Raw genomic sequence first — 25,752 nt, 5'->3', positions numbered from 1 at the left:
CTTGTCTGCAGGACACACTCTCTATTTCACCGATTAGAACCACCAAAACGGCATCCTTTTGTTCCTTGTTGTTTATTTTGCTTCGCCTAGAAAGGTTCCCGTATCGTTGGAGACCTTGTAGCGCTTCTATGTACATGTTTACGCATCCTTGTTGAGCTCCGACTGAGCCTCTCTCTTGAGCTTCTCGTTCTCTCCACTCAAAGTATCCTTCACCGTCTGGAGACCTGGCTGGCCATCGATCTCGCCAAATGCAGCATCCAAAATAGCTCTCTCGTTGGCCTTGGATTTGGCATAAACGTTGCTGAGACCAAAGAGCTTGTCTTCGACCAAACGCTCGTTGCTCTCGAATTGACCAACCTTCACCTCGAAAGCCTCTCTGATAGCTTCACTCAACTCTTCTTCGGTAGTGATGAAGTTGGCAGAGGCGTGGTACAACTCCAATAACTCGTTGGCCTTGGCCTCTTTGGCCTGCAACGCCTGGACTCTTCTGTTCAATGCTCTTTGTTCCTCCTTGATAGCCTGCTCCTCCGGCGTTCTCTTTCTCATGATTGGTCCATTAAGGTAGGAGTCAATCGTGGGCAAGGTCAACTTGGTGGCCTCACTCTCTTCGTGGACCTTGTCTTCGGCAATCTGCTTCTCCTCCAACTCGTGCTTTCTGACTTTAAGAGCTTGTAGTCTTTCAAGACGCTTAGCTTCTGTCAAGTAGGCTTCCTTCAAGAGATCCTTTCTGATCTGATCTCTCTTGTATGCCCATAACTTGTCGCCTTCTAGTTTGCTGACATCGACAGCTGGACCGCTCTCGATTCTCTTTTTGATGACTTCCTCAACTGGGATTGGCTTCGTAGGCTTAGGCTTACGGGCTATACGGCGGCCGTCGACCACAGGTGGCTCCACTCCCTTGGCATAACCTTGTTCTGTTTTGGCTTCTTTCTCTTTGATGTAATCGGGTATTGGCAAAATAGGGTGTTTGAAGATGGGACGTAATTTAGGCAATAAACCAGATTTGCCTCCGTATTTAAGGGTACCTTTACCCAATACAACAGTGGAAGGATGCATATCTGGGATGTCTGATGCTTGATAGTTGGATTTGATGCTTGGAAAAAGTTTTGTATGTACATGTCGTGCGCGCACCATAAGCTCGCTATTCACTCTATGCCCCAGGTCTCATATAAGGCTGCCAGAGGAGCCTTACCGATTTTTTTATTACCAACCTGGTCATTGAAGAGTTTGAAAATAAGGTTTCTTTTTTCTTCTTCGGCTAATTTTTCGTTTTCCTGGTAATATTCAATGAGTCGCCTTGGGGTCTGGAAATGGCTTTGTAGTACTACTGCCTTCTCTAGAGAGATTCCTCGCACCAGCATAAGCATAAGAATGAACATTTCCTTCACTGTCATCATGTCAGATTTGGATAAAACAGCCTGGTAGGTCGGGAACGTATGAACACATTCATATGACGTTGATCTGTTTTCGAATTTTTTTCTGAACTTCTCTAGCATTTGAGAGTACTCGGCTTGTGTCTCTACAGACAGTGGTCGAAGAACCATGAGTCGAGTTTTGGCGTACTTTTCTTTTAAAATGCTTGTGGTTGAAACGACCCAGTCCACAATATCGTCAGACTTTCTGAATCGTTCGAAGAATAAATTGGAAACGGTCATAACCATCGAAATGGCGGTCTGGATGGAACTTTTCATTTCCAAAATACGGTCCACATCGCAAAGACCACCTTCTTCCACAACGTAGTAAACGTTCTTAAGGGCAGACTTCTGAAGACGGTTTTTTTGCTCCACAAAACGTCCGTCCTTGATGGAAATTGCCAAATCATCAATTCTCTTACGTTCACAGACGTAGTTAAGCACGACTTCCTTGCCGGTATGCTTATTCTTCGCTATCCACAAGATATCTCCCACCGAAAGAGCTCTCACGTCACAGGTTATATCATGGTTGGCAACGCGCTTCTGGAAGAAGTCTCTTTCGCTTTGGGAACGCATCTCTCGAGTATCAAAGAGAACAGCCACCTCAAAGTCTTCTGGTTTCCAGATATCATAGAGAACTCCATCATACACTTTCCGATTGGCATCATGCACGGCTTTACGCCGTAGAGGGCTCGAAGGAGGATCAATAGGCGCCATGGACAGCTCAGGAGTGACGCGTATACCGTTATCATAGCTCAAGTCCACTGTAGGTGCTGGAGAAGAATGGATATTTTCTTGTTGCATAATTACCTTCGCCATAGCAACGCCAGCCTCCGTGAGCAAGTAAAGCTTAGGTGCTCTTCCCACACATTCGACCAATTCACGGTTGAGTAGCGTCTTTATCCCGTCCCATGCCGAATAGAAGTCTCGTGCAGCTGGGTTAGCTGTAAATGAACTATCACAGTATCCAGAAGCACTTTCAATGACATCTTCCTTTCGTAGACCCTTTTCAGACCCGTTATTCTTATGCAATGCTATGAGAATCGCCCACGATCCCGAACGACGTTTAGGGACCCACGAGCTTCGTCTCTTGGTCTTCTTCTTGGAGTTCTCGTCATCTAGCTCATGTGCCCTTTTCCCGCCAACACGTTCCTCCAAAAACGACGAAAACCCTTCAGGAAACGCCACATCCTCTGTCTGACAATGTTTCTTAAGCTTGGAACAAAGAAACTCAAACGTTTTCTGGCCCACACAGCTGATCTGTCGTAGCTGTTTCGCGTCTTCAATGGCATCTGGATGGCTCTTCACCTTATCAAACGCCTTGCTGTATGCATAACCTAACTTTGAACCCTTCTTGGTGAGTTCAGCAGCCTGGATTTCTAGCCAGCCTGCAAATAGCAGTTTCAAGTCGAGTTCTGCCATGGAGCAGAGTGGTTTGTTGATACCAGTGTGCACAGACGGCGCGTAGAAGATGTAGATGGAGTAACAGGAAGGGAGGGAAAAGGTGGAGAAAAGGGAAGGTGAAGGTAAGGAAAAGTGATTTCTGAGAGATTTAGAGAGGACTTAGAATTGGAACAATGGATGGAAGTATTTTGCTTTTCTTGAGTTTACGATTTTATAATGGTTATTGTTGGTGTCTGTATAACTTCAACTGTACTGTGCGCTTTCTGTAGTAACCTTGTAAATACCCCAGTCATAGATTCACCAAACCATAGAAATTTCATAAAAAGCATACAAATACAAAAATGGTTCTTTCCAGAACAATTTCACCAAATATCAACAAATTCCATTCATTTGGGACTCCAATACTGCTCCATATCTGGCGTTTTGCAACCATATGGACTGCATGGCTGGACTTCACATCGCAGCCATCACCAACACCACCTCTTCTGCTATGCCTCCAAAGCCTTGGGCCAATTGGCGAAACCAGCTTCCTAAGGGAAGCGAAGGCTTGACTTTGATGATGAAAGCCGAAAAGAGCCAAAACGGGAAGCTCAAAGCGGTTCTGGTGGTACATCTACAGCTGACTCCAGAAACGTGAATAATTCAAGATACAACAGACACAATGAGGAAAGTAGGCCTAGGGAAAGGTCTACGGGGGAAAGGGGTTCTGGTAATGGCGGCAGCGACAGGGGAGGCTCTTCTGGAGGTCTTAACACTGCCGTGCATCCTCTTCTTCGAGACCTAGCTTCTGTTCCTCAGGCAGCCAAACAAGGTCCTAAACGCCAGAGAAAACCACGAAGCATATTTGACCCTGCTTCGCTTAATCCTTATCTCAATCAGGGAGACGTTTCTGGTCAATCACATAAGCCCAGACCGCTTCAGCTTAATCCACAAGGGAAATACGTTGCTCAGGGCGAACAACTACGAGAAAGACTAAAGAAGGAGAAGGAAGAGGAAGAGTACCAGCGCCAGCTTGCACTGAAGAATCTTCTACCAGATGAAAACCTCGGGGAACAGCTTTATAAACCGCAGTGGCCGCCATTGATCGAGTCTTGGGATAGACCTTACCTTCAAACACGGCTGTATGATGACTTTAAAGGTGAGTTTGTCTACGATGATGAAGAAGCGCCAGTTTCCATTTACGTACAACATCCTGTGCCCGTTCTGGTTCACAGACCGGAAGTAGAACTGGCATTGCATCTTACCAAGAAAGAACTCAAACGGAAGCGTCGTAATGAACGACTCGCCAGGCATAAAGAGAAGCAAGATAGAATTCGACTTGGGCTCGATCCGCCGCCACCCCCAAAGTTAAACTATCCAATTTAATGAATGTCCTCACCAACGAGGCAATCAAAGACCCTACTGGTGTGGAGATGAAAGTGAGAGAGCAAGTCGAGGAAAGACACAGGCAGCACATGAAAGCCAACGAAGAAAGGCAATTGACGCCAGAGCAGCGGCACGAAAAGACCAAAGAAAGGCACGAGCGGGACTTGGGCCGAGGCGTCTTCACCACCGTCTACCGAATCGATTCCCTTGAGAATGGTCAGCACCAGTACAAGGTTGATGTCAATGCCAAACAAATGGACCTCTACGGCATGGTTCTCTACAACCCTCGGTTCAACTTGGTCATTGTGGAAGGAGGGGAACGCGGGATCAAGTACTACAGGCGCTTGATGACCTCGAGAATAGACTGGACCCAAACAGACCAGACCAAACAGCAACAGAGTACCACACAAGGTGGCTCCTCACACATTTCGCAGCCATTCCTGCAAAGCCTGAACCGGTGCACCGTTGTTTGGGAGGGACAGTTGCGGCAACTCTCGTTCAAAAAATGGTCGAGAATGTATACGTCTTCCGATGACGAAGCGTGTGATTTACTTGCTCGGTTTGGCTTAGAAAACTATTGGCGGGAAGCGGCGGCGGCTGTGTAGTTGGAGGTTGTTACAGTGGTGGAGGGAAGTGGAGGGAGAGACACACCCGTGCACCACACCTACTTGTCTGACCAACCATTCTTGCTCCATGCTCGGAACCCCATCCACAGCATATAACTAGCACTCTTTTCCCTAAGAAACATAGTTAAAAACACAATGGCAGGCGCAGAGTATAAGATTTTTGGCAAGCCAGTGAAACCACATGTGGTATGTGAGGATTTTTTTTACACGCCAGACACACAATGGCTCTAACTAGACACAATAAGACTAACCCCAGCTTTCACTCATTACTTTAGGTAGCGTGGTTGCCATTGCCTGCTGGCCTCAGCAGAAAAAGGCTAAGGAGGAGGTTATCAAGCAAACCACCGAAGGCCCTAAGCCAGGCGACCAGGACGAATTATACGCGTTCCAGAAGATCATCAAGTATGTATTTATAGAGACTTGTTGCAAGCTTATACTAACCACAGCGACTTCACCAAGGACGAGAAATAATTATCTCCACGAAAATAAGTATATCTCAATGCATTTTGCTTACGAATTGGTTGTTTCTGTAGATTTGTGGGGTAAACGTGGAGGAGGAAGAGGAAGAAGAAGACGAATTACGGGAGTGATTTGGGGTCTAGGAGATGATGGTTGAAATTGGTTGGATACTATCGAATTGAATTGGATGGGAAGATACGAGAACGATTGGAATACGGTTTGCTTGGCTTTTGGTCAGTCTGGCTTACCTGTTCCAGTCAATGGCCTCAAGTTGACCATTAAAGCTGCGATATCACTCAATGGACCATTTGGGATTGCAATAGACTGGAATTCCTGACGTACTCTAGCACATCCGTTGGTGAAGTTCGAGACACTGCAATGTATGCATATCGGCTATCGGTATAAAGTTTAACCCGTCCCAACTATACCTTTCCTACAACATATCCAAGCTGTCTTCATGCATCTCGTTTTACTATACAACTATCCATCCCACAACATCCAGAGTTGAATGTGCCTATCAAGTGAGCTCTCCCGCTCACAATTTCTGTTTCTGTCCTGGCACCATCACAACTCTACCCACAACTTCTCCCCTTTCCAATTTCTCCATCCATTCAGGTAACTCCTCCATAGGCGCCTCTTGCACGATAGGGTTCAAGAGTCCACGCGAGATCCAGTCGAAAATCTCCATCTGTTCGGCAGATGTACCGCCAAAGTTGTAATGGATCGTCACGTCACGTCTGGATAAGTCATAGTTTGGCAACATCAACTTGGAGTTACCCATTCCAACCACGACAATGTGGCCATACCTACCAACGTACTCTGCACACTCAGCAGCAGTAGCCTGGTAACCGACAAAGTCGAAACAAACATCAAAAGTCTCCACACCGCCCAATTCTTCAGTGTCAGAGTAAAACTCATGAGCTCCAGATTCCAAAGCGAGTTTTTCACTGGAAGCCTTCTTGTCAATACACACAATGTGACAACCATAGTTACGCAAGATCTGAAGAGCGTTAAGTCCCAAACCACCAGCGCCAAACACCAACACCTTAGCGGTTGGGGTAAGAACATGGCGAACCTTCTTGATAGCGTGGAACGGCGTAAGAATGGCATCTGAGGCCAGCGCAGCCTGTGCAAACGAAACGTTATCTGGAATTGGAAGCAAACAACGCAATTGGCTCACCACAAGGTACTCCTGGAACCCACCATCGCTCATGATTCCAAATCCTCCAGTAGCCTTAGGGCACTGGTTATCTTTACCGTTACGACAGTTGTCACACAAGCCACAGGCCATTCCAATCAACAAGGCGTACCTTCCACCAATTTCAAACGGCGAGTCCGTAAGCGCCAGGCCAACCTCGGCAATAGTACCACACACCTCGTGGCCCATCACCATACGGTCAGTTGGAGGCGACTGGGCAAGGAGAATATGAATGTCTGAATGGCAGATACCAGCAGCAGTGATCTTAAGCAACACTTCATTAGGGCCAGGCGTGGGGATTGGGCAGTTGTCCCAACGCTGGATCTTCTTTTTCCCTCTTTCGAAGCCATAGGCGGTCTGAGTAGCAGGCATGGTTGATAATTATTAAAAATCTTAATCTGGGCAGATTCTCTGGGCATCCTTGTCTTTATATAGTCTGGCGGGCGCCCCGGATATAGGAATTTTCCACCCCCGCAATTCGAGATTTTTCGCAGCCATTGATGGACCTGGGAAGGCTAAATACTGGGGAAAAGAGAGATGGAATATAGGCAGTATAGGGAGATTTCTCGGCCTGGATGCTGCTGCTGGATCGATGCATTGTGCCTTTGGGGAAGCGAGGCCAGAGCTCGAAACAGGGTGGATGACGGTGGGAGAAGACCGGAAAAAATGCCATTTTCCCGAGCCTCATCGGTGTACCCCGATGCGATGGGCCTGGGGAAAGGCAGAAAAAGAGGAAAAGAGAGTTTGTGTTATTTTGTGGAGTTAGGAGAAGAGGGATCTGGGGGAGGTATTTGGAGGGGTTTTTCCTCGGGACGTTTTTGGGGTTTCTTGGTTGGTGATGTTGGTATTCCTCGGCATCTTCTCGGAATGCGGAGTTGCTTCGAGACTGGAAAATTGTGGAAAAAAGGGCAAGGCTGGAGAAAAGTGGGTTTGATAGGGGTTGTGGGTTTAAAAGCCTCGGGGTTCCAATGGAAACTTGGTTTTATGGGTTTTTGAGGAATTTGCTTGGATTCTGGAGTTTCCTTTGAGTGTAGGGTAGGCATTTCATGAAGTGCAGTGCAGGTGAAGTTTGGAAGGGATAGAGCGTTGATTTGAAAAATTACTATTATGTTTTAAAGGGTCCAGAGTTTAAGTTTTACTTCTTCGACCATTCTGTTCCAGCCATAACATGTGTAGCCATAGAGTTGAACAGGAGATCAGTTCCTATGCCAAGTGACATGGAAGTAAACGTGGTCCCTGATTGCAAAATAACCTCTATTTGGAATAGTAGACGTTCTTAGTTTGAAAGTTAAGGCAGCATCTCTCAGACTTGGAAAATTCAGGTTTGTGGCCAGTGTCAATTGTCCACTAACTCTCGTACTTAGACTGAACGGTAGCTGTTTTGGAGCCTAACACTTACATTTCCAGACCAATGGACCTCCCAGTTCGCAGCTTGGGCCAATGAGCACCTTTTATGGCAGCATGTAGATGAACATGGAACGGAATGGGCAGTAGACACCAGTGGTTTCTTCAAAACTACCTATGTTACCAAGTAGCTCCCCAGGCAATCCAAAACACACTATCTCTTGTTGATTTAAAGGTGACACAAAGAGACAACTACACCAGCATCACTCTCTATTGTGATTAGCGAGCCATTGTAAGCCAGACCGCATTGTGTTGATGGTGTAGCCTGGCAGCCCAAGAAGACCAGGTCAGAAAATGACCGAGCCAGGCAAAAGGGAAGATAAAGGTGAAGGCTGGTTATATTCTGGATACTTTTAAGTAACTTAAGACTCTTTCGATTGTAGAAGCTTAGTTCTAAACAGTCCATGGCTACCAGTGTCTCAGACTTGGACCAGACCAGACCAGCAGACAGTCCAGTAACTAGACCAACAAGTCAAAAGCTTGTATGGCTTGCCTTGAAGTGCATCCGATTCGCCTTCAAGTTACCCATCAATGCCTCCTGCTTTAATATCATCCGTCTATCACCAGACTCAAGCACCTGTCAGTATCCACTTACACCATCTTATATCGACTCATAGTACCACCACCATTGAACACCTACAACTCAATGCACCAACATGTGACGCTGAACTACCCATATCCTTACCTTCGCCGTCTCCGTCGGGTGACCTCCTTATCATCCTTCAACCCCACGTTCTGGATCCACACTGGGTGTTCCACAATTCACGTTCAAACGACATTCCGCAAGCAACCTTGGCCAAACAGTACAAAGCAGACCCAAAGAGGGAGCAATAGCGATACAATTATCTTGCCCAAACAGGCAAATCGTCAACAAGGACGTATCGAGGAAACACGTCTGGGCGTCGCGTCGACCGCGTTGGTCGAACGAGTTTCGAGGGTCCAAAACGAAGAGAAAAAAGGCATAAGACGTGTAACTAAATAAAAAACCCCAAATTTTTTTAAAATTAGGGATTTTTTCGTAAAAAAACCACCCCAAAAGCACCCCTTTACGTGTGTTCTTGTTTCCAGATCTGTATTGTTTGTTGATGTCTTATCTGGCACAGAACAATATTTTGCACCCACGGCAGGTCAGGGCACACAAACAACCTGTGTCGAGTTTCAGTCCGATCCGGAGCCGCCACAGATAAGAGGAAGAGAAGGAAGGTTTGGAGGGTTGAGGATAGGGAACGGGGGAAATTTGGAATGAAAAAGGTCCATTTACGGGTAATTGACTGGTGGTGGTTGGCCCAGTATGAGCCGTACAAGGGGACGTGAAGCGTCACCATCAAGCGTGAAACACAAGGTATTTAACAGAAACGGAAAGAGTGTCTCTCCTAATCAGAATCTTCCTTAGTATAGTAATCTACGTTTATTATCACGTCCAAGTACCACGTCTTGGACAGCTCCTCACTCCCGTTTACAGCCATTCCAGGCCATTTGTCAGCCGTCCTCTACCTCTCCCCAATCTCTCAATCTCTCAATCTCCCAATCTCACTTTTCTCTCAATCTCTCTCAATTCCACTCTAAACCAATTCCCTTTGGTTTTGCCTCTTTTCTTTTCTTTTTCATCCCTTTCTCCTCAGGCCAATGGTAGGGTTCTCCGAACACTGGCAACCCAACCCACGTCTATTGTCGCGCGACACGCCTTGCTCTACGCCCTAACGCATACGCCTCTATACGGGTTTGTTTTGATTTGTAACAAAAATTTTCTGTGCACACGCGTACTATATAATCGTGCCTTCTGCTCAGAAAAAATTCCCTCCAGCATCTTTTTTATACGTGAAACTACTATTACAAAATGTACGTCTACAAAAGAGACGGCCACAAGGAGCCCGTGCGCTTCGATAAGATCACCGCCAGAGTGCAGAGGTTGTGTTACGGTTTGGACACCGAGCACGTTGATGCTGTTGCCATCACCCAGAGAGTCATTTCGGGTGTTTACCAAGGTGTGAATACTATTGAGTTGGACAACTTGGCTGCTGAGACTGCTGCTTACATGACGACGATCCACCCAGACTATGCTATTTTGGCTGCCAGAATTGCTGTTTCCAACTTGCACAAGCAAACCACCAAGCAGTTCTCCCAGGTTGCTAAGACCTTGTGGGAGTACGTCAACCCAAAGACAGACTTGCACTCGCCTATGATTTCTAAAGAGACTTACGATATTATCTGTGAGAACGAGAACGAGTTGAACTCGGCCATTGTCTACGACAGAGACTTCAACTATAACTACTTTGGTTTCAAAACCTTGGAGCGTTCCTACTTGCTTAGAGTCAACGGTAAGGTCGCCGAGAGACCTCAGCACTTGCTTATGAGAGTCGCTGTTGGTGTTCACGGTAGAGACATCGAGCGTGTCATTGAGACTTACAACTTGATGTCCCAGAGATACTTCACCCACGCGTCTCCAACCTTGTTCAACGCTGGTACTCCAAGCCCACAGATGTCCTCTTGTTTCCTTGTCGCCATGAAGGAAGACTCCATCGACGGTATCTACGACACCTTGAAGACCTGTGCTTTGATTTCCAAGAGTGCTGGTGGTATCGGTTTGCACATCCACAACATCAGAGGCACTGGTGCTTACATTGCTGGAACAAACGGTACTTCCAACGGTATCATTCCTATGGTCCGTGTGTTCAACAACACTGCTCGTTACGTTGACCAGGGTGGTAACAAGAGACCTGGTGCTTTCGCTCTTTACTTGGAGCCATGGCACTCGGACATCTTCGACTTCATCGACATCAGAAAGAACCACGGTAAGGAAGAGATCAGAGCTAGAGACTTGTTCCCTGCCCTTTGGATTCCAGACTTGTTCATGAAGAGAGTTGAGCTGAACGGTGACTGGACCTTGTTCTCTCCTAACGAGGCTCCAGGTTTGGCTGACCACTACGGTGACGAGTTCGTTGAGTTGTACGAGAGATACGAGAGAGAGGGCCGTGGTAGATCCACCATCAAGGCTCAGAAGCTTTGGTACTCTATCTTGGAGGCTCAGACCGAGACTGGTACTCCATTCATGTTGTACAAGGACGCTTGTAACGAGAAGACTAACCAGAAGAACTTGGGTATGATCAAGTCTTCTAACTTGTGTTGCGAGATTGTTGAGTACTCTTCCCCAGAGGAAGTTGCTGTCTGTAACTTGGCTTCTATCGCTTTGCCATCTTTCGTTCAGAAGGACGCCAACTCTTGTTGGTACGACTTTGACAAGTTGCACGAGGTCGTCAAGGTTATCACCAGAAACTTGAACAGAATCATCGACCGTAACTACTACCCAGTTGAGGAGGCCAAGAGATCTAACTTCAAGAACAGACCAATCGCTCTTGGTGTGCAAGGTCTTGCTGATGCTTTCATGGCTTTGAGATTGCCATTTGACTCTCAAGAGGCTAAGGAATTGAACATCCAGATCTTCGAGACTATCTACCACGGTGCCGTTGAGGCCTCTATTGAGTTGGCCGTTGAGGAGGGCCCATACGAGACCTACGAAGGTTCTCCAGCTTCCAAGGGCTTGTTGCAATACGACTTGTGGGGCAGAAAGCCATCAGACTTGTGGGACTGGGACACATTGAAGCAGAACATGGCCAAGCACGGTCTTAGAAACTCGTTGCTTGTGGCTCCAATGCCTACTGCTTCTACTTCCCAGATCTTGGGTAACAACGAGTGCTTCGAACCATACACATCTAACATCTACTCTAGAAGAGTGCTTGCCGGTGAGTTCCAGATCGTCAACCCACACATGTTGAAGGATTTGGTTGACTTGGGTATTTGGAACGACTCCATGAAGAGTAATATCATCAGTAACAACGGTTCTATCCAGTCGTTGCCTAACGTGCCAGACGAGATCAAGGCATTGTACAAGACCGTTTGGGAGATTTCTCAGAAGCATATTATCGACATGGCTGCCGACAGAGCTGCTTTCATTGACCAGTCGCAGTCGTTGAACATCCACATCAAGGACCCAACCATGGGTAAGTTGACGTCGATGCACTTTTACGGATGGAAGAAGGGATTGAAGACGGGTATGTACTACTTGAGAACACAGGCTGCCGCCGCAGCTATCCAGTTCACCATCGACAAGAGCAGTGTTGGCGAGGCCGGCAAGACGATTGCCTCTTTGGAGAAGTTGAACCAGAGAAAGTACCTTCCGAAACGCCTTGTGGAGTCTTCTTCTACCCCATCGCCCAACGTCACCAGCGTGAGCGAGGAGAACGCCAGAGCCGTATCCACAGAGCCATCTCTGTTGGAGAACCTGGTTGCGGAGTTGCAGCTTGAAGACAAGACAGAGGAGAAGGGTAGCGGCGAAGAAGGAGCCGGCGACAAGAAGGCCGAGGAAGGCGAGAGTGATATCTACAGCTCACAAGTGATTGCTTGTGCGATCAACAACCCAGAGTCGTGCACCATGTGTTCTGGATGAGTAATAGTACCCTATGGCGTACAGCAGGAAAGAGTATTAATGTAAGGGAATAACCATAAGGCAAGTGTAAGCTAGTTTAGAGATTCCGCATACCAAGCAGCAGTGGCACGACATGTGGCATCACGTAGTGCATCCACGACGCTGTCAAAAAGCATAGATAATAAGTAGCGAGCGCAACCTAAGCCCCTAGCAAGCCACGGCACCCGGCCCCAAACCGTACCGACAGAAGCCCCCAGCAGCTCCAAACCAAAAGCCCAAACCAGCATCCCCACCTTTCCAGACAATCCAAATAACACATCAAAACCACTAAGTACCTCTCAAACCTTCCCATCACTTCTATTCATCATCCTCTCGGCCCGGTTCCGGAACCTGCCACGGCACTGGACCTTCACACAAGGCACCCAGCACTGTCTGTTCTCAAAATTGTTTGTCATTTTTTCCCTCTTTTACCCTGGCTACGTCACAGCGTGCATTTCGCTTCGGCTTGTTCCCACACCGCGGAACTCAGCAAGGCCGCCCATCTGTACGGCTCCAGATAACAGATATCGTGTGTGGCCAATCGAGATATGGGGAATGGATACGAGAAGGTGACGAAACCAGGGAAACAGACCCTGGCGTTTCTCCTTTTTTTCCCCTTCCGTTTGACACTTTTCTTGGGGGACGTTGACGTTGACAGGTTTTGGCTTGGCTGGATTTTTCACCTCCCACTTTCTTGGCTTGTCTAGCACTTTTTTTTTTTTTTTTTTGGTCGCCCCCTCCCGCCCGAAACGCGACCGAGTGGCTCCCTGTGGCTCTCTTTTTCCCCAGCCGTACACATTTCCAGATCGATCGGTACGATGGGAAGAGACACTACTCTCAGCGTCTGTTAGCACCTCTCACTAAACTCTCTAAAACGTCTATTTTCTTGGTTTAAACGGTTTTTTTATATTTCATGTGGTGACACAAAAATCACATCGGCAGCTTTGTAACCGGTAGTGCCTGGGATTTCACTTTTTTTTCCTTTTTGTTCAACCTCTTCTGTGCATCTTCGATGCGTTTGGCTGCGGCGCCCCAGCGATAAGCTCCATATGCATCGATCAGTCACTACGGCATTTTTTGGCCCTGGGGAAATCCACAAATATATATTTATGGGGGGCCGGCTGCTGTTTGTACAAGTTCAGCTTGTTTTTTAAGTACTGCCATGGAAAAAATCAAGGCTACGCTTTTCAACGAAAAGCAGGTCGACCTCTCCAGTGAAGAGAAGAATGTTTCTGGCTCTGACTACGAAACGCCGGTTGCGTTAGCGGTTTCCAAGTCTCAGGAGTACGACCCTATTGACCATGCTATCGCTGCTCAGATCTCTAATGACGGGTACGCTGCTATCACCGTGGAGGACGACTCTCCATACCCAGAAGTTAGAGCCTCGGTGCCTTCTACTGACGACCCGGCGATTCTTCAGAACACCATTAGAATGTGGGTCCTCGGTACGATTTTGACCACCTTGGGTTGTGGTATGAACTTGCTTTTTTCTTTCCACAGACCTTCGTTTGCTATTACTACATATGTGACGTCTATTTTGGCCTACCCTCTTGGTCGTGGTTGGGAATGGGTTGTTCCTGATTGGAAGATTTTTGGTGTTTCCTTGAACCCTGGTCCTTTCACTTTGAAAGAACACACAATTATCACTATTATGGGTTCGGTTTCGTTTGGTGGCGGTGCTGCTTACGCTACTGACATTCTTTTGGCTCAAAACAAATTTTACAACTCCGACTACGGTGTGGGTTTTGCCATTTGCGCCATTCTCTCCACCCAAATCATCGGTTTCTCCCTTGCCGGTATGGCCAGAAAAATCTTGGTTGAAGCGCCATCAGCAGTGTGGCCTGCCAACTTGGTTACGGCTACTTTCTTGACAAACATGCACGTTAACGAGAACCATACTGCCAACGGCTGGAAAATCTCCAGATACGCTTTCTTTGCAATCGTGTTTATGGTGTCGTTTGTCTGGTACTTCTTCCCAGGATTCATTTTCCAGGCCTTGTCGTACTTTGCCTGGCCAACATGGATTGCTCCAGAGAATGTTACCGTCAACCAGGTGTTCGGTGCTGCTACCGGTATGGGTTTGATGCCAATCACCTTTGACTGGAATCAGGTCGCTGGTTACATTGGTTCTCCTTTGATTCCACCAGCATCTGTCATTCTTACTATTGCCCTTTCCATTGTCATCATTTACTGGATCTGTACCGCTGCCCTTTACTGGACCAACACCTGGTACGCCCAGTACATGCCTTTGTCTTCATCTGACTCTTACGACAGATACGGTGAGGTTTACAATGTTTCTAAGATCATGAACGTTAATGAGTTGACTCTTGATGAGCAAGCTTACAAGAACTACTCTCCTTTGTTCATGTCCACCACTTTCGCCATCTCGTATGGTGTTTCCTTTGCATCTATTATCGCTACCGTTGTTCACACTGTGCTTTTCCACGGTAAGGATATCATGAACCAAATCAGACAAAAGGAGAAGCCTGATGTGCATCAGAGATTGATGAAGGCTCACTACAAGAACATCCCAGAGTGGTGGTTTTTGATTGTGTTCCTTGGTGCTTTTGCCCTTTCTATCGTCACCATCAGAGTCTGGAACACTGAAATGCCTGTTTGGGCTCTTATCGTTGCTCTTTTGATCGCTGTCTTCTTCTTGTTGCCTGTCGGTATCATTTACTCCATCACTAACATTGCTGTTGGTTTGAATGTCGTCACTGAGTTTATCATCGGTTACATGGTTCCAGGTAAGCCTTTGGCTATGATGTTCTTCAAGACTTACGGTTACATCACCAATAACCAGGCTGTTACTTTCGCTCAGGACATGAAGCTTGGTCACTACATGAAGATCAAGCCTATTCTTTTGTTCTGGGCTCAGTTGTGGGCCACCGTTTGGGGTTCTCTCGTCCAGATTGGTGTCTTGAGATGGGCTTACGGTAACATTGACGGGTTGTGTACTTCAACACAAAAGAACGGTTACTCCTGTCCAAACGGTAGAGTGTTCTTCAACGCTTCTATCATTTGGGGTGCCATTGGTCCAGGCAGAATGTTCAGTCAGGGCCAGATCTACTACCAGTTGTTGTTCTTCTTCTTGCTCGGCTTGTTGCCTGTGGTCAACTGGCTCGTGCTTAAGAAGTGGCCAAACTCTCCTATCAGATGGCTCAACTGGCCGGTGTTCTTCTCTGGTACTGGTTTCATTCCACCTGCCACGCCGTACAACTACGTCAACTACTGTGCTGTGGGTATCGTCTTTGGTGTTTTCATCAAGAAGAGATTCACCCACTGGTATTTCAAGTACAACTACTCTCTCTCCGCCGGTTTGGATATTGGTTTAGCTTGGTCTTCCTTGATCATCTTCTTGTGCTTGAGTTTGCCAGAAGCCGAGTTCCCTACCTGGTGGGGTAACAGCATCTTGAACAAAACTAGCGACATGTTGGGTACTGCCGTTAGTAAGACCCTTGCTTCTGGCGAAGCTTTCGGTCCTGACACTTGGTAATGATATTCTAATTCTTTTTGGTACATAGCTAATCTTTGATGAAACGATTATGAGTTGGTACTGTAGATGCACCATGGGTAACTCAGTGGTGTGTTTAGAGTTGCTTACCATAGCGCAACTGCTAAAGTAGGTAACCGCCCAAGTGGAACGTCATTGGCTGAAGATACCTATCAAGACGCCACGTCGCCAGTTATCTGAATGACCTTCAATTAAAAAGAAACGAATAACACTGATTTCTATTTGTTTGGAGTGGTTTCTCTTTCGATCATTACTTATCAGTAATTGGTATCTACTGTGGTCCATGCGCCTCGTCTAGTAGTGAAAGAACTCCACCAAAACAGACCAAAACTACCTAAGAAGCCTTAAAAGGTCCAATTTATTCCTCTATAACTTAATTGTTGAAATTCATTATTAAATTATATACCATAACTCTCTTGTCTCTTTTCCTCTTATCCTCCTCTGTTCCTTATCTATCTCATCAAAAGAATCCGCTATCTCAGCCCACAGACGTCCCATGACAAATCCAATTACATGACCAGAAACCTCTCGTTCCACTCAACACAACCATATAAATCTCCCTCTATCCCAACCATCTCTTAGCTGTTTTGATCCTCCTTCTTCCCTCCCGCCTAGATCGGTCCGGCACAGGAGTCCGGACCAGAAGACCGAGAAATCTCCAGCCCATCCCATTTATAGATATTCACCCATAGACATCCACCTTCGTGCTTCATTCTCCCTAAATTCAGCCTTTTCAAAGCCATCATGCCCGACGAACAAAGGCTGTCTTTACTAGCAGGCAACAAAGACGTGGACATCGATCCTGAGCAGGAAGTTGGAGGCCCCTCGACGATCCATGAAACAGCACAAGACCAAAGCCCAGATGGATCGCCAGACCCAGAAGATATAGAAATAGCTCGCTGGGGAGCCTTGCATCCCAAGACATGGAAAGATTCCGTAAAGAGGTTTTTTGTTGCTTGGGTTAATGGACCTGCTCATCCTCGTGATGACCCTCCTAGACCGATTGGAAAGCTTAGACAGATTGAGCTTCTTCCGGATCGGTTTCGCTTAAAGGTGTCTCCAAGTGTGCGTTACATTGTGTTTATGATTTATATGTTGGTGTGGATCGCCATTTGGTCTAGAGTGTTGCTTCCTTACTTTACTGAGATGCCTGAGGTGGCTGGTGATCCTGATGCTACGGTTATCTCACTTACATGTTCTGATTCATATGATTTCTGGAAGGGAAAGAACGCGGCGTGTGGGCTTGATGCCAAACTGTGCCCAAAGCTTCATCAGGATAAAGATGTCATTATAAGGTGCCCTGCTTTGTGTGATCGCGGTAGCTGGCTCTACTCGCTGAGAGCTGTGGGAGACCAGATGGTTAAATATAGAGGATTGTTTGTTGGAGGCGGTAAGAAGGATAAGGGCGACGATGGGACTATCACTTATCCGTATAGAGCTGATTCTTTCCCTTGTGGTGCTGGCGTCCACGCGGGTATCATCTCTCCGTTTTATGGTGGTTGTGCTCGTGCTTCTTTTGCAAGTGGACCACAAACATCGTTTCCAGCGACGAAGGGTAAGTATGGCGTGTCAGACTCCATCCAGTTCAGCTCGTTCTTCCCTACTTCATATGTGTTTCAGGAACTTGAGGCTTCTGTCTCGCATTGCAAAGATCCTAGACTTGTTGTGCTCATCATGAACATTATTCTTGGTCTACCTATAGTTGTTTTGGGCTCGTCTGCGGTTTTTGTATGGACTATTACTTCTGTTGGGTTTTGGACGATTTCTTTGGCTACAGATCCGCCGAAACTTGTGAATCCAGCATACCTGGAAACTTTTTATGAGTTGATTTCGCTCAGTTTGGGGAGATTTTTGCCAACCTGTTTTGTCATGTACTTCTTGTGGAAGGTAAGTATCAAGCGTACTTTCAGCAAACCCCAAGAGACTATTCACGAAGAGGAGTATTCTCCAGGCTTAACGCCTTCTAGTTCTCCAATGTCAAGAATTATTTTCTGGTACCCATTCTTCTGGCTTGGAGTACTCAACAATATTACATTTGATAGATTACCTGTCGACAGACTTACGTGGAAAGACTTGCAGGCTCAGCCTGGAGCTCTTCTAACTGTGTCTGTATTCGCCGTCATTATCATTGTTTGTGTGGTCACCCAAGCATACTCTGTATGGCTTTCTGGAAGATTCAACAAGCTCATTAAAATCTACATCATGATGTTTGCCTCGTTGTTTGCCATTGCATGGATACCTGGTCTCACTCTTCGTATTCACCATTACATCTTTGCTTTGATGTTTATCCCCGGCTGTTCCACAAGAGGGCGGACTGCCTACGTTTTCCAAGGACTTTTGCTCGGACTATTCCTTTCAGGAGTTGCTCGTTGGGGCTATGCTTCGATTGCCGAGACCAACTTATCTCTTTTACGTGGCGAACCAGCTGGCAGGGTCACTCCACCAACGATATTTGATGTTAACGCCACCGAGGGAAGAATCTACTGGGAAGACAGTTTTGACGCTAAAAAGAAGCCTATTGATGAAAAAGTGTTGCTTAAAGAGCTCACCAAGTATTCTGAGGTATCTCTTTTGATCAATGATGTTGAGCGTTACCGTGGCAAAAACGAAGGTAGCTTGAACATCACAGAGCTCGTTGAAAACAACAAGTACTTGAACGATCTCGTTAGCTTGTCTATGCTGCAAGAAACCACACCAAGTGACGTTGATCTTTATTTGCGAATTGCAAGGTACGATCCTAACGGCAAACGCCACGGAGACTTCACCAAAGCTTACATCCTACAATACCCTAGCTTTAACCTTACCAAGGCCGCTGCTGGAGTGACTTAACCGATTTAGCATGACAATTTTTCAAAAGGTTTCTGGCAATTTTGCAACCGAATTTGGTGAGACCTGTATATAGTACATGGTTAAAAGATACTACTCTCACATATACACGTCGACAGAAAACAAGTATAGACCACACCGTTACAATGGACGACTTCAGTGACTCAGGTGAATTGTACACAATCAGAAACCAGTTCTTCACGAGCCAGCATCACAAGGTCGTCTCTTACTCTTTGGATTCCTTTTCGACCGAAAACAAGCTCAAGGTTTTGGAGTTCCAAGTGAGATCCAGTGTAGCCTTGTCCCAAGATGCTTCCCAGTTGATTGACTTGGGAAAGCTGATTTTCCCTGAGCAGACTGATATCTTTGATGTTTTGCAGGCATGGAATGATTTGATGACTTTTGGCATTGACGAATCTACATACTTTGATGATGTGGAGGACGCAGCTTTCGAGTTACAGGCCAGTCTAACCGCTCTTTACTATGTCAAGTTCAGAAAGGACATCGCCCTGGCCATCCAGCTTCTTGTGAAATACACCAACTACAACACCAACAATGTTAAGGAATTAGAGCCATACTTGATTCTTGTGCAGTTATACTTGGTCAAAGAGAACTTCTCTGAGGCCTTGAAAATCTACAATGGATTCCAGAATTTCCCACCACAAGCAAGAGATAACATTATTTACCAGGTTTTGGAAAGTTGGATCTTGTCTATCAAGGGTGAGACTGACAACATTTCCAACTCTTTCTACTTCTACGACGAGATGTTGTCTACCGACTTTGATGACGACCCTCAAGGTAAGTTCCGTATTTTGAATGTTTTGTTTGTGATGCATATGCAGTTGAAGCACTTCCCTGAAGCTGAGGAGTTGTTGAACCAGATCAATGCTCTCAATTACACGGGTAACGAGAACGACGATTTCCTTGCTAACCAAGTCACATTCGATTACCTCACAAATAACGGCGCCAATGTCGGAGCATTGTTGCAGCGTTTGAAGGAGTCATACTCTGAGCACCAGTTGCTTGCCGACTTGGAGGATAAGAACGCCAAGTTTGATGAGATCGTCAGCAAGTACCAGGCTGCCACTTAGAAGACGTTTCACTGTACACTAGATATATATCAAAATAAAAAAAACTACCGGCAAAGGCATTGAATCATGTAGAATATTTGCTATGTTGTTGTCCCTAAAATTTACTCGTCTATTTTGACCACTTCACCTTCATCGTTGAACTTCAATCCTTCGGCGAGTAATCTCTTCTCAATCTCCTTCAACTCGTTCTCCCTCTCCAAAAGTTCCCTTCTCTTGTTGACCAAATCCTGGTGCACTCTCTCTTCAAACTTCTTCAATCTCTCTTCCTCCAACTTGATCTGCTCTTCCTTCATTAGATAGCTTGACTCGTCATCCTTCTTTGGACCATCTTCTTCCTCCTCTTCGTTATTGCTGTACGAGAACTTCTTGCCCGACAAGGCTTCCGTTCTGTAGTTTTCGTAGATGACCTCGTGAGTACGTTCCTTGAATTCATTGAGATGTGTGATCAAAAGAATGTTCTTCAATATCGTGAAATCGTTGAATTCAGGTAACTCAATGTTGATGGGTTTGGCGTAAGCAGGGTTCAATACACGCAACTTCAAAAGATCGTCTTCATCTCCCAGCTCCTGGAACTTGTTAGCGCCAATGACAGCGAATGGGATCAATGAGTTGAGGTACTTGTTGTACTCGATGATCTCGTCGTCAATGTAGTCCTGCTCATACTCGTACTCGTTGAATTTGTAGTAGGCAATCTTGTAGTTGTTAAGATCCTCCAAAATAAGACGTTTGTTCAATTGCAACTCTGCTGGAGACAAGGAGTCAGCCTTGGCAATCACTGGAATCACGTTGACGAGCCCACTGACGTGTTGTAAGAACTTGACATCAATCTCAGAAAGACCGTGGCCCGTAGCGTTAATCAAATAAATCAACACGTGGATTCTGCCATCCTTAAAACGTGGATTACGTTTAACTCTGCTTTCCTCCAAAAGCACCTCGTCATATTGGTGCCTTATAAAGTCCACGATGATCTTAAAGTCGTCATCACAGTCAATCGCATTGGCAAAGTTGGGCGTGTCGATAATGTTCAAAGAGATCTTGTGGCCATCGTTATCCTCCAACTCGACGTTCTCGTGTCTCAAAGTAAGCTTTTTCAGGAAAGGGTCTTGCAGGGCAGTCAGGGACGTGGGCACGATGGAATTTCCACCACATAAAGAGTTGATCAAGGTGGAACGGCCCAGGCCCGACTCTCCTATGATCATGGCCAGGAAGTTGATGGACTTTTTGATCGTCCTCCTCTTTCTCAACGCCGAAGACGACGTGTTGTAGTCCTGGTATGACATGGTTGGATGGGTGAAGAAGTAGGGTTTGGTTTTGTTGGTGTTTACTCGCAAAAGCGACACGTCTGGGGAGTGCAGGTAAGCCTTCCACCGCCCCACCCATTGCACCTCATCTGAAGTAGCCAAGCACACGGGAAGTAGAAGAGGACATGAATTAAGTGAAATGAACCTAAATCACTGGCCTTAGGGACCGTTGGCGTCGGTGGTGTTTGAAATTTGGTCTATGTCACGTGACCGTATCCACGTGCACAGATTTTCCTCGTCTAGATCGCGATATTCATAATTCGCAGCCAGGGGTAACGGTGCAAGCGAAGCAGGCGAGGATCCCATAGCCTTGAAGTACCTTTACAGGCGGAATTTTTGGTTACCAGTACATCCAAGAAAAGACAAGTAGCGTAAAGCAACGTGAAAAAAAAAAGTCTAATTTACCCGTTTCCGCTTCCGCTCCAACCCTGTTCCCTTTCTCTCCAGTCTAATTTCGCAACTTTCTCCCAACGGTGCACATGCCCAAGCGCAAAGCCAGAAAGTAAGAAAAAAACCACCCCTACCACAAAACCACAACGGAAAGTGAAAAAAATGGAAAAACAAGCGAAAAGCGAATCTTCAGCGCCACACAATGCCAGCCAGCGAAAAATATCCCTCTTTTTCATAACCTAAACGGTAATTACTGGGAGGTTAAGGAATATTTGCAATTTCCCGTTACGCTGTCACGTGTGAAAGCACACCAAAAGACATACCTCTTGTGTTTAACATTTCAGGAAAAAGAGGCTCACCGAGGGGAAACCCATACCTGTTCCTATTGTTCATTGATACAAAAACAGGAAGTCCCCTCGAGACGTTTGGCCTTCCGTTGGCCCGAAAAATACCCTACATCCCCTTACTTCCCCCTACATTGATTATTGCGTTTTTTTATTTTTACCTCTTGCTTAATTCGGAGTTTATCGTTTAGCTGGACCCAATTTTTCTCTTTCCTTTCTTTTTTTTTTCGCAACCGCTCGCCTAAAAATCACATTCACCCTCCACAAGTGAGGCATACAGCTTACGGTTATATAATGCTGCCATCGCCTGCCTCCACCCCAGATTCCCGGTAAGTATTTATCTAGCGTGGCTAGTTTTGCGGGATAGTTGGTTTTTCTTTGTGTTTTGTTCGTCTACTGAAATTTCACCATGCCTGATTATCATTTGGTTGTGCTAGTGCACGGAATCTGGGGTAACTCTTCCCACATGCTGTATTTGGCTGATCAGATCCAGCGCCAGTCCAAGGCTGCCAATGCTTCGGAAAGCGTGGTGGTTTATAAAACGGGCTCCCATTCGGGGTATAAGACGTATGACGGTATTGACGTGAATGGGAAACGTGTGGCAGATGAGATATTTGCTGAAACCTCCAGGCTTAATGATTCGGGTCTGGGCAAAGTGACCAAAGTATCTGTTATCGGGTACTCTTTGGGAGGTTTGATGTCTCGTTACGCTCTTGGAATCTTGTACCATCACAAGTACTTTGAAGATGTGCAGCCGGTGCATTTTGTCACCTTCTGTACGCCCCACGTTGGCACCAACAGTATAAGCTCGTCGCTATCGTCTAAGATCTTTAATCTCGTGGCTCCATACGTGTTGGTGTACCTGGGCCAGCAGATGTTTTTGAACGATAAAACTGCTGTGGTGGGTAATGACGATAAGTTGCCTTTGCTTGTGTGGATGGCTGACTCTAAACTGCCGTTTTATAAGGCTTTGGCACGTTTCCAACATCGGTCGCTTTACGGTAATGCTATCAATGACAAAAGAACCAGCTGGTATACCACATTCATCTCCAATGTCGATCCTTTTAATACCATGGTTAACGAATCGCTTAGTGCCTACAACTTGGAGTATATCCAAGGCTACGACCCTAATGTCATTGACTTTACCAAATCTATTTCGTTCAGCAAGATCGTCAAGCCTAATAAACAGAGAGTGAACCCTAAGCGCTGGGCCTATAAGGCATTCGTATGGGCTAAGGTTTTGGCCTCTTTGATTGTCATTACGCCCGTTTACTCCATTTACCTTTTGAGCAATGCCATTTGGCAAAGAGTTCAGCTCAATAGAAGAATCCGTAACTTCTACAAAGAAAGCCCCAACAGTCTTGCAGTGTTGTATGACTTGGTTGATAACGAGAAGGACCTTGAAAATGGTCCTACTTTAACCAAGAAGGAATTCCAGGACTTGGAGAAGCCAGACCTGGATCATGAAGAAACATATTTCGAAGCTATTGAAGAGAAGATGCATGACAGAGCTGAGGTCTTTGTTGACTCCATCTTTAAAGCTGTTGACAGTGCCAGTTACTATGACTACCACTACAGTGTGGCCAAGAAGAGATCGCCATTGTCCAGACCATCATCAGAGGAAAACCTCTCCAGTGAAGAAGGAAAGCTTCTTCCGAAGCCAGGCTTGGTGAACTTAAAGGGCAAAGAGGTGAAGAACGACTTCAAACTCAATTTCAACTGGAAGCAAGAAAAGATTGTCGAGGGCTTGAACACTCTTCAATGGGACAAATACCCAGTAATCATCAGAAACACAAAGGCTACACACGCTGCAGTGATTCACAGGCACAATGATCCCACTTTTGCCGAGGGCAAGGTGGTGGTGCGCCACTTTATCGAACAGGTTTTCAGGTTATAGGGTTATAGAAAGATGGATATTTATTGTACAACAGTCACACGTAGTGTAATGCAGAGAAGACGGATCAACGTTCTCTAGATGTTCTCTGAACATTCCTAATCATAGTTAACAAATAGTTTAGATCAACTCAACGTAGTTGGCAGGGAAGATGCCGCTAACGCCGTTGTTTCTGCCGGTCCACCAGTCATCTGTGGTTTCAGACTTCTTCAAGATGTCAATCACATCACCCTTCTTGAATGGCAAATCACCCAGCTGCTCGCCCTTGAATGTGAAAAGTGCAATCGCCTGCGAGGAATTGGTCTTTTGAGCACCACCAAAGTTTGGCTTTGATGACGTTGGTCTGGAAGGGCTGTCTGCCTCTCCGAGTCTAGTTCTGCTGAGCCTCAGGCCAAGGTTATCCACGTCGGAATCGCCGCGGCTGCGGCTTGGACCGTCATAGATGTTGTCCTCCCAGGCTGAGCGTCGACCACCTTTCGAGCCTCGGCTGTAAGACTCTGTGCGGTTGTAAGGACGACGAGGTTCGGGGTCATAGTCATAGTCATCGTCCGAATAGTCGTCTGAGTATCTTCTGTTTCTACGAGCACCTCTTGCACCAGCAGCGCCACCAGCGGCTGCACCGCCTCTGGAAAATTCAGAAGCCAGGTCTGAAAATTCGTCTGGAATGTCATCATAGTAGTCATCGTCAAAGTAGTCCTCTCCGTCGATGTTGTAGTTGAACACTCTACTCTCCAAGACACGCATGAGAGGTTCACAGGCAGGAGGAACCTCCACCTGGCCTGCTAAGATGTTTCTAGCCTTGCAATTACTGCCGTAGAACTTTCTGTTGGCCTCTCTTCTCTCCACAATGGCGGAACCTTCTAACGAGACACCAGCAAAGAGACCCTTGGTCTTGGAATAAGCGAAAACCGCCGAAACCGAACCCATCGTGGCGGTACCAGCAGCCTCGGCATTTCTTCCTAGAGGACCAGCGGCCACCGAGATGTTTGTACCCAAAGTGACCGAGCCCATCTGGGCAAAAGTGTCCACGGCCGACTTTGTGTTCAAGATAAAGACGAAATCGGTGAGTTCGGCACCAATCTGACCACCGACACCGGCACCTGCGGTGACGATAGCAGATGGAGGAGACCAGGAACCGTCAGGCAAACGGGCCACAATGACACCAGAACCTGCTCTACCGGAAAACAAAAAACCGGCTTTCAAAACAGTAATCACAGCCAAACCCTTAGCATTCTTCAACACATGAGGAGGGATCACCTGGTCGGCGCCAACAAACTGGTTAGGCTTGATAAAGCTGGCGAGAATCTTCGCTGCTTTCCTAAAAGGTTAGTATTTAAATAGCGACACGTATTTCAATGTTACATACTTGGACTCGCTGCGCAAGCTCCGTGGAATTGGGTTGTTGATGCCCATGGCGTAGTAGGTAAGATAAGTGAGTTGTGCTTTCAGTTGGAGATTTGGAGCGGTGAGTGCAGGCGCGGTTGCAACAGCCCACAAGGAAAGTAGACAGAGAAGGAGCAGAAAGGGGAAGGAAGAAAAGGGTAATTAATAAAGAGAGGTCTTTTTATTTTAAGGGTTTTGAGAGAGTTGGCCTTTTCTCTTGTTTTATTTGAGAGGTGGTGGAAGGTTTTTGCTGGAGAGGTAGTCTCCTGGAATTTTCGGAGCTTCCGCAATATGGCCGTCGGCGCCAAGCCAGAGACCAAGGAGCTGTGATAATCCGAGGAGCAGGCGAAGGGAGGGCATAGTTGGGGAGGCTTTGATGTATTGGGGATATTGGGGGAGCTTGGGGAGCTTGGGGGTCATTGAGGGATTTTGGGGGACTGGTTTGGGGACATTATGACCTTTGAAGAATCCCTCAAAATGGCTAAGAATGGCTGCAAATGGCCAGTTGGGACCAGTAAAGGTAGATAACTAGGCACAATAAAAACAAAAAACCCAAACAAAACCTCACATTGACGTTCCATTTTCTCGCTTATTTAATCTGCCGACGTCTCTACATTCTCTTCTTCCCTCCCTTCTTTATCTCTCCATTCTCACTCCTCTTGGTCGAGCAACCATCTGG

The 25,752-nt window shown here is 46.5% G+C and overlaps 10 protein-coding genes across 10 annotated transcripts; 6 read left to right on the top strand and 4 right to left on the bottom strand. All coding sequences in view use genetic code 12, as the record gives it.

The window, feature by feature from the left end:
• Window positions 1–138: 138 nt before the first annotated feature.
• On the bottom strand, window positions 139–2,834 carry CXQ85_004058 (uncharacterized protein; the record flags this gene model as incomplete). Its single annotated transcript, XM_025487689.1, has 2 exons — window positions 139–1,093; window positions 1,378–2,834. 2 exons carry the CDS (start codon window positions 2,832–2,834, stop codon window positions 139–141), a joined length of 2,412 nt encoding a protein of 803 aa, XP_025344705.1.
• Window positions 2,835–3,032: 198 nt separating this feature from the next.
• On the top strand, window positions 3,033–5,278 carry PRP3 (U4/U6-U5 snRNP complex subunit; the record flags this gene model as incomplete). The annotated part of the gene is made up of 5 exons (XM_025487688.1): window positions 3,033–3,051; window positions 3,352–4,086; window positions 4,164–4,486; window positions 5,064–5,209; window positions 5,254–5,278. The coding sequence occupies 5 exons, from the start codon at window positions 3,033–3,035 to the stop codon at window positions 5,276–5,278; spliced, it is 1,248 nt and encodes a 415-aa protein (XP_025344704.1).
• Window positions 5,279–5,801: 523 nt separating this feature from the next.
• CXQ85_004056 (zinc-binding dehydrogenase) lies at window positions 5,802–6,836 on the bottom strand (the record flags this gene model as incomplete). The annotated part of the gene is made up of 1 exon (XM_025487687.1): window positions 5,802–6,836. The coding sequence occupies one exon, from the start codon at window positions 6,834–6,836 to the stop codon at window positions 5,802–5,804; it is 1,035 nt and encodes a 344-aa protein (XP_025344703.1).
• Window positions 6,837–9,705: 2,869 nt separating this feature from the next.
• Window positions 9,706–12,312, top strand: RNR1 (ribonucleotide-diphosphate reductase subunit; the record flags this gene model as incomplete). Its single annotated transcript, XM_025487686.1, has 1 exon — window positions 9,706–12,312. The coding sequence occupies one exon, from the start codon at window positions 9,706–9,708 to the stop codon at window positions 12,310–12,312; it is 2,607 nt and encodes an 868-aa protein (XP_025344702.1).
• Window positions 12,313–13,492: 1,180 nt separating this feature from the next.
• Window positions 13,493–15,826, top strand: OPT1 (oligopeptide transporter; the record flags this gene model as incomplete). Its single annotated transcript, XM_025487685.1, has 1 exon — window positions 13,493–15,826. One exon carries the CDS (start codon window positions 13,493–13,495, stop codon window positions 15,824–15,826), a length of 2,334 nt encoding a protein of 777 aa, XP_025344701.1.
• A 762-nt stretch (window positions 15,827–16,588) lies between these two features.
• On the top strand, window positions 16,589–18,673 carry CXQ85_004053 (uncharacterized protein; the record flags this gene model as incomplete). Its single annotated transcript, XM_025487684.1, has 1 exon — window positions 16,589–18,673. The coding sequence occupies one exon, from the start codon at window positions 16,589–16,591 to the stop codon at window positions 18,671–18,673; it is 2,085 nt and encodes a 694-aa protein (XP_025344700.1).
• A 143-nt stretch (window positions 18,674–18,816) lies between these two features.
• Window positions 18,817–19,761, top strand: CXQ85_004052 (coatomer subunit epsilon; the record flags this gene model as incomplete). Its single annotated transcript, XM_025487683.1, has 1 exon — window positions 18,817–19,761. The coding sequence occupies one exon, from the start codon at window positions 18,817–18,819 to the stop codon at window positions 19,759–19,761; it is 945 nt and encodes a 314-aa protein (XP_025344699.1).
• Window positions 19,762–19,862: 101 nt separating this feature from the next.
• On the bottom strand, window positions 19,863–21,041 carry CDC11 (septin; the record flags this gene model as incomplete). The annotated part of the gene is made up of 1 exon (XM_025487682.1): window positions 19,863–21,041. The coding sequence occupies one exon, from the start codon at window positions 21,039–21,041 to the stop codon at window positions 19,863–19,865; it is 1,179 nt and encodes a 392-aa protein (XP_025344698.1).
• Window positions 21,042–22,205: 1,164 nt separating this feature from the next.
• On the top strand, window positions 22,206–23,693 carry CXQ85_004050 (uncharacterized protein; the record flags this gene model as incomplete). The annotated part of the gene is made up of 1 exon (XM_025487681.1): window positions 22,206–23,693. The coding sequence occupies one exon, from the start codon at window positions 22,206–22,208 to the stop codon at window positions 23,691–23,693; it is 1,488 nt and encodes a 495-aa protein (XP_025344697.1).
• Window positions 23,694–23,810: 117 nt separating this feature from the next.
• On the bottom strand, window positions 23,811–25,103 carry CXQ85_004049 (uncharacterized protein; the record flags this gene model as incomplete). The annotated part of the gene is made up of 2 exons (XM_025487680.1): window positions 23,811–25,008; window positions 25,057–25,103. The coding sequence occupies 2 exons, from the start codon at window positions 25,101–25,103 to the stop codon at window positions 23,811–23,813; spliced, it is 1,245 nt and encodes a 414-aa protein (XP_025344696.1).
• Between the last annotated feature and the right edge of the window lie 649 nt (window positions 25,104–25,752).

This window comes from Candidozyma haemuli (genome assembly GCF_002926055.2).
Source record: "Candidozyma haemuli strain B11899 chromosome Unknown F_2014730914, whole genome shotgun sequence".
Classification (NCBI taxonomy): Eukaryota; Fungi; Ascomycota; class Pichiomycetes; order Serinales; family Metschnikowiaceae; genus Candidozyma; species Candidozyma haemuli.
The sequence above is the reverse complement of the archived record's forward strand: the minus strand, read 5'-3'. Positions and strand labels throughout refer to the sequence as shown.